The following is a 7,875-nucleotide window of genomic DNA, read 5'->3' as shown; positions in this document are numbered from 1 at the left end:
ATTAATCAAGCTTTGAAGGCAAGAGATATGACAAATGAACACGGTCAATTGTAAATATAGCAATACCTGAAATGATACTTTGGCTGTCACGGGTACATGATGTAGTACATATGCATATCAACGTGAGCTTTGTTCATGTTTGATATGCATGCACAAATACTAATGTACTTTTTACTGTAGCTTTGTCACTAAATTAGCACCAGAAGTGTGGTACTACTACACACCATGTCACGATTTCACACAACGCACCTTGAGATTGCGCAATGAAAGATGGACTATACATTATGTATTGCACGCCACGGTTGCAGTGAATGAGATTAAGAACATTCGCATGGTTACTTTGTGGGTTGAGAACAAACTGGATCCCGCCACGTTTTTATTTATTATGGTGCGTATGTGTATGATTTGCATAATGTGTCGGGAATATGTCGCTATACATTGCACCGGCGTAAGCAAGGGAGGGGCTGCTGCAAAACTCGCCGATAGAATGAATGCAAAGAGCCAAAAGAACACTTCCTGTTGATGCAAAAATTGCAGCAGCAACTGTCTGACACATCTGGACTGGAGAGGGGGGGAGGCCTGGCTGTGGCTGTTAGCGAACTGAAGGGGAATGGACAAGGTTTAATGGCAATCTGCAGCACGGTGAGTTTGAGTCTGCTTGTTTGAATTGGGGCTCAGACTGGTGGCGGCGTGCCGCGGTTTGTCATGCCAACGTGTGTTCTGTCTTACTTTGGTAATGGTGGAATGTGGTGCCAGCGATCGCATGCTAGCGCATGCTAGCGCTAGCCACCGCCGTTGGCTACCATGGGTTTATCGCTAAGTTGGCTGGTGGTGAGCTAGCTAGCCTTATAGCCACCTTATATGACAGCCGACATGGTGCCTGTGCGCGATCACGTCTGTGAAAATGCATAAAAGATTGTCAATCTTGTGTGTAGTGTTTACAACGTGAACCGACTGTCAAACTATTTTGAGGTGCGTGTACTTAGTGAGGGGTGTATGAAGCGTCCCTGTTTTTGCCCTAAACGCTGGCTAAATGTTGAGCTAGCTAATGGAGTTAGCATATGTTCGAATGCTGCCTGGTCGCATTATGGCACGGCCCTGTGAAGCGATGCACATACACTATGTTAAAACAATTTAGTGTAGCAGCGATTGAGACAGCCGATATTACTCAGTTGGGCTTTGAGTTGGCGTTTGCTCCATTAATGAACAGACTTCCCATTTATTTCTGCTACCCACACATTAGGTTGTAATAAATGGTAATAAAAGTTTGACAGGGCATAAAATTGTTCCATTTTGGTTCGACAGTCGACGTCCCATGATATAAAATGTTCAAACGATGGACTTGATATGACGATTTTTACAAAAAAAACGTTAGCATGAAATTGTCAGTTTGTAATTCAAAACTGTCTGGAGCAGACCTATTGGGTAACCAGCCAGACATATTTTACATTGCAGTTATTACTTACTTTAAACGACATACTTTTACCAGAAAACAAACACTAAGGTACCAGTAATTATGTATGTACATGTTCTTGTACTCCCTATTGCAATGCTACGATCAAAGATCAAAGTCCAGCAAAGTCATTGGGTTATTCAGTACATCTGAGTTCATCCAGGCCACTAGACTGTTTTCACATATGTCCGATTTTGTGACGTTTTATCTGCTTTGTTTTTCCTTTGACTATTGCATGAGAAGACTGGCAAATAATTTTCATTGTTACTACTTTATAAGAAGTATTAACGTGACAAGAGTTCCCCCAAAAAATGACAATCTGCCAAAATATAAAGTCTGTTTGGAATGGCCGCTTCAATTTGAGTGCAACACACAGAGAATTGTGAAAATCAGACATTAAGTTCTGCCACCCAAATACAGTGTTTTGGGGTCAGAAAAAAAATAGCCATTATGGAGAATACTTTTGTGGTATGGTCTGCAGAAAATCTACTCAAATCTTGTCTTCAAACAAGATATAGCCTAATTATTTGTCAACATAACTCTGCAAAGCTTCAAGCAGTCATGTAATAGCCCATGCTGAATTTGGATTTGGCTGAAACTTGGGGTGCACTTAAGGATCGAGTGTGAGTGATTATTGTATGAAGTTTGGTGCTCCACTGTTCATTCTTCTTGATGGTATAGACACTGAAAGTTCAAACACGCCCCCCCCCTCCCCAACACACGCACATCCACACACCCGCATGGACAAATATAATTCTATCGTAATCGTCCCACCATGCTTTTTTGCCGTTATAGTGTGAAATAATTTGCATTAAGTAGGAAGTCTGCTGAAAAAAAAAAATCCCCTCGGTTTTCAGCAAATTTTGGATTGCAAACTGAGATGTCAGAGACAGAACACGATGTGCCGTTTTTCTTGTAAATTTTCTTAATTGGTTCACAAGCAAGCCTGCAACATTATTGTTGGTCCGGGCCGCACAGAGACAAACCCCTATTTTTTTAATTTTTAGCCGAGCGGCAGTCCCCCACAACTCCCCAACTGATCGATTACCTTCCGAAAGGCAAAATACCAAGTGGAGCTGGGTGACACGTTGCTTCGCATTGTTTGTGTGGCAGACTGTTGGTATACAATACAACAAACTAGTTGAATCATTTGAACAAATAGCACCCAAGGGATGAAACGGAAAGCATGACAATGCTAATAAGAGTTTGCACAGCCTGTCCACATTAACATCAGCAGTTTAGCCGCTAATAATAACCGGCAGCTACCAAACAAAAGCAGCAATCAATTGTGTCATTGCTGGAACGTGCACATTTAGCAATGACTGGCAATAATGCGCCGCAGGTATGATCATTCCTTAAAAATAATCTCATGTACATTTTAAGGTTTGTCCCTTTAGACTGAGGAGCCCATTTTTTGGAGTTCACTGTGTCAATTCATGATCTACATTTGTTGTACTGTTGGGGAAAAACAACTTTAAATAATTGAAAAACAACAGAACCTTAATAAAATTTTAAATTACTCATTCATTAATTGTCTGTTTTGAGTACCAATGCTTTAAAATTCATCCATCCATTTTCCAAACCGCTTATCCTCACAAGGATGGCGGCGGAGGTGACGCAACCTATCCCAACAGTCTTTTGGCGGTAAGCAGGTTACACCCTGAACTGGTTGCTAGCCAATTGCAAGGCACATAAAGACAAAGAATTTGCATTCACACTCACACTTACGGGTAATCACCCTACCTACCATGCATGTTCTTGGAATGTAGGAGGAAACCAGAGTATTTACTGTCTGTACTGTATTATTGTTGTTTTAATTGTCTTTGATGTGCATCATTTTGTACGTAGCCTCAGTTGTTTTAAAGTACTCTGAATTCAGTGATTTTTTTGCCTTTTATTATTTTAGATGACACAGCCATAATAGTCTGGCTTTAAGCATATTCTTTAGTGGTGACCATTTTGTCTTCAAAATTCCAAAACACGCCCATTTGATTGCTTAGACTTAAATAACGCCAAGTTCCCGACAAAAACTCAAGTCATAAAGTTGATCGTGTTTTGTCAAAAGAGGGTGGACATTGTCTTGAGCTTAAAGCAGATGTATCTGTTTGCCACTTCACACTAATCACATGACCACAGCATCATTCTTCAAAGTTCATGTGAACATCTCTACTTATGTCAACTTCAAAAGCCTGCTGCAAATAGAACAATCGGCTTCGATATTTTAAATTTCATGAGCAAAAGGTCTTCGTCATACCACGGCTTGACAAACACTCTAGTTACTACCCTAAAAAACAACATATTGTTCAGATCCTTCTAATAATGTTAGATGTTGCCAACTTTTGCACGTGTTAAACACTACATACACATACTTACGCCGTGCATTGAAAGATGCATGATAGCGTTAACTTTTCATCTCAATCTGTGTCTGGGATGTACTGTACGTTGTTCCTTTGTCAACCTAAACAATGTTGCCGGACTCGTTCTGCATTAAGCCACCCGCACACCAAACAACCCCATCAAATGTTAGTTTGGCTACGATGGAAAATTTGAATAACAAGTGAGTAGCTTTAAAACTATTACAGCCAATCAAAATACCAGCAAATATCACATGATCTGTCTCAAAGAAAAAAAAAATTAAATACTGAAAGGGGAGTTTGCAGTATTTAAGCCCATTTGTATAATGCTCACATGCACAGCCGCAATTCTGCAGCTGTTCATAAGGACATGCAGTTATGAAACGGCAGATGGAGAATGATATGAATGAATGATTATGATATGGGGGTATTGTCCAGCTTCAACAAAATAGCAGTGCTGTACTGTAATCGACCATTTTAGTTTTTGCAAAGTACAATCAATTAGTCAAAAAGCAGAAATAAACATGTAGTACCTATTGAACAGGAATCTTGGTATTTCTGTGTCACTTTTGACAGGGCATAATTTTTATCCTAGATTTTATTTGATCATTACATTTTTGCTCCATCCTTTTTGGGATCCCCAAAAAATACACAAAAAGTCAAACAAAATGCAAGCAATGTTGTATGCAATCCACACACATCGTTTCTATTTAATTTTTTTTCTTTGGGTGGGACTTCGGACGTGAATTCTTGGTTAAACTTTAGTACCGCTTCCCAGGAATTTAGAGTCTTTTTTTGGAAGGAAAAAAAAAAAAAGGAATACTTTGGTAAACACTGCATAAAGTAAACCTTTCATTTCTAAAATTTTTTGAATCATATGAATCAAACATGATTTGAATTAGACACAGTCAAATGAATGTTTTGTTTGTTTCCCCCCCAGGTGGTTGACAAACTGGAGAAGCATATTCAAGAAATGGACGACGGCAGCTACATCGAGTTTGATGTGCCGGAGTTCAGCAACACTGTCCTGACCCAACTCAATGAGTTGCGACTACAGGGCAAGTTATGTGACATCATTGTCCACATTCAGGGTCAGCCATTCCGCGCCCACAAGGCCGTTCTGGCAGCAAGCTCACCCTACTTTCGAGACCACTCAGCTCTCAGCACCATGAGTGGCCTTTCGATCTCGGTCATCAAAAGCCCTGAGGTGTTTGAGCAGCTTCTAGCATTCTGCTACACTGGCCATATGTCCCTGCAGCTCAAGGACATTATCAGTTTCCTCACCGCTGCCAGCTTCCTGCAGATGCAGGTCATCATTGACAAGTGTACGCAGATCCTCGAGAGCATCCACTCCAAAATAAGCCTCCCAGTTAGTAGCCCAGAGAAGGATGATTCGCAGACAAGTCGCAATGGGGTCAACGACAGCAACCTCTTTGTCAACCCCACGCAGATCTCCCCCCCTTACTACTCCCGTCAGAGTCACGCAGGAAACGAAGCACGCTTAGACCTCGGAGGAAAAGGCCTGGGTCGTGGGCGACTGCAGCAAGAGGAAGGCCAATCGGATCGCGGCAGCACCGACAGTGTGTCGGAGCATGATGCACCCATGGAAGGAGAAATGGAGCAAGTGGAACTTATTGGTAAAGACGGCCAAGTCACAGACGTGCATGTGAAAGTAGAGAAAACTGAGAGGCCTACCTACTCCGATAGTTCCTCAGCTGGCGATGATGGCTACCACACAGAGTTGGTGGATGGAGAGCAAGTTCTGGCTGTTAGTGTGGGTTCTTACGGTCCTGTTATCCAGTCGGCTGCCTATTCCTACTCAGGGCTCTCTTCCCCGTGCTTTGTTAACCTCAGCAGCTCCAGCCCGTCCCGTTCCATACTCAGTGGCTTCAGAGGTGGAAGAGCCAGAGCAAAGCGCCCCCTGGGCATCCCAGCAGCGGTACTGAGTCACATCAAACAAGGCGCAGATGACAGCGAACCCGCTGTGGGACCCACAATGTTGGAGAACGACGTGCGAGAGCGCAGTCTGAGGAGTCAGTGGTACCCGTACAACGAAAGACTCATTTGCGTCTACTGCGGTAAGACCTTCAATCAGAAAGGGAGCCTCGACCGTCACATGCGCCTGCATATGGGCATCACCCCGTTTGTTTGTAAGTTCTGTGGCAAGAAGTACACAAGGAAAGACCAACTGGAGTACCACATCCGCGGCCACACGGACAACAAGCCGTTCCACTGCCAGATCTGTGGAAAATGCTTCCCGTTTCAGGGCACCCTTAACCAGCACCTGAGGAAGAAGCACATGGGAGCGTCCGAGGGCAGCAATCATATGGACTCTCCAGAGAGGACGGAGGGAAGCTCGGGTCAGAAGGACCAGGATGACACCGCCGAGGGGATAGCTTATGAGGCGCAATATGCAGAAGAGGCACCAGCCAGTGAAATGGAGGAGAGTTCCAAATGCAGTCCAGAAGAGGCGCAGGCATCCAGATGCGATTATTAGGTTCTGCTTCAGGTTCAAGAAGCTTTAAGAAATGTTTCTTTCAAATGTTCATGTTAGGGATTTTTCAGCTCCCTCTTCTATGGTCCTGTCTTTCTTTAAGGGGTGCTACCAATTTTGTGAACGCTGGGTGTCAAATGCAGAGCAAAGCGAGTTACTTCGGGAGCTACATCTTACTATTTTTGCTGAGATCCCATTTATCTACCCCCCCCCCCCCCCCAAACACCACCGCCCCCTTTCCCACCTCCCTTCCCACGCAGATGAGTTCTCTTTATATCTTTCCATGTTTTTAGAAACATATTTACAGAGTTATATAGGCATGTTGCAATAATTGAAAATGTGAAAGCTCTGGTAAGATGCTTGTCATATCACCTTTTTACCTGACCTGTTTTTGCACATACGGCCACAAGAGGTCACTCACTCACTCACTAGGAATGATCCTTTCTTTTCCTCATTTTTTTTTTTTTTTTTTAAATTGCAAAGGTTTTTGTGACATATCCGTTCAATACCTCATGATACAACCAACTACACACTCATCACAGTATTCTCACTTCAATGGAACTTACTTGGTTCTACCTCATAGCTAGTAACCTACCGGGCACAGACAAGTTCACTGTTCGAAATCCATTTTAGGGCATATGATGTACAGTATTTTGCCAAACCATTGAAAGAATATTCTCTCATTGTAAAGCCTTCATAGACGGGGGAAGTATTCCTTGTTGATTGTATGGGTTAGATTAACAAGCAGGTGATCTTCTAAAGAGTACATTTAGTATCCTCGCGTTTGTTTTTTGGACCCTTTAGCAAGAGACAGAGAATAGATGGCCCACTTTAATATCGGTTTGCTGTCGAAAGTGTTTTTTCCAACAAAACACATCATTTTTACCTCATCGCTAATACTGGTGGCAGGCTGTTATATAATCACGGTTTTAGAAATGTAAACTGTGAAAAGGGGGCTCACTTGAAGTCCCACCTATTCACCCACACTGGGATTCGATATTTACATTGTGTAACTTGTTTTGACCCGAATTAGGTAAGGTAAAGTAAGCTACAACTCATTTTTCATTCACTACAGTTGCAACAACTCCGGATCACGCACAGTACAGCAAAAGTACTAATATCAATAATATGCAAAAAGCCGCAAAGGAATCTCAGCCATTTTGACATGGTTTGTCTTCCGTTATATACAAGTACTATTGTATTTTTTTTGTTTTGTTTTGTTATTTTCTTCCCCCCCATTCTATCCTACCTGCCGTCTTTCTCTGCATTGGTGCGGGTCAAATACTATTAATGTAAAGACTAAGGTTGTTTTCAGCAGTCAGTACCACTTTTTGTTTGACATGTGGTGGCTAAAACAAGAGGAACGTAAATGTTAAAGGTGGCAAAAGTATGTGATACAAAGTATTGATGCACTTTGCATAGTTAGCGGAAGGGATTGACGTCCCAGTGATACTTAGCTGATCTCCTTTTAAATCCGATGCTGCAGTGTCAAGAGTTAGTTGGCAGCAGTTACTACAACATGATGAGACTCTGCAACCACAAGATTACTAATAGCTACGAATCATGCAAATGTC

At 42.4% G+C, this 7,875-nt stretch overlaps 1 protein-coding gene across 1 annotated transcript; it reads left to right on the top strand.

Annotated features, from left to right (window-relative positions):
* Positions 1-384: 384 nt before the first annotated feature.
* zbtb34 (zinc finger and BTB domain containing 34) lies at positions 385-6,803 on the top strand. The gene is made up of 2 exons (XM_085910621.1): positions 385-642; positions 4,748-6,803. The coding sequence occupies exons 1-2, from the start codon at positions 523-525 to the stop codon at positions 6,302-6,304; spliced, it is 1,677 nt and encodes a 558-aa protein (XP_085766747.1). The 5' UTR covers positions 385-522; the 3' UTR covers positions 6,305-6,803.
* The last annotated feature ends 1,072 nt before the right edge of the window (positions 6,804-7,875 follow it).

This window comes from Syngnathus leptorhynchus, chromosome 4 (genome assembly GCF_054491065.1).
Source record: "Syngnathus leptorhynchus isolate UIUO chromosome 4, UIUO_Slep, whole genome shotgun sequence".
Taxonomy (NCBI): domain Eukaryota; kingdom Metazoa; phylum Chordata; class Actinopteri; order Syngnathiformes; family Syngnathidae; genus Syngnathus; species Syngnathus leptorhynchus.
Note: the sequence above shows the minus strand (reverse complement) of the source record. Positions and strands in the feature narration are given on the sequence as shown.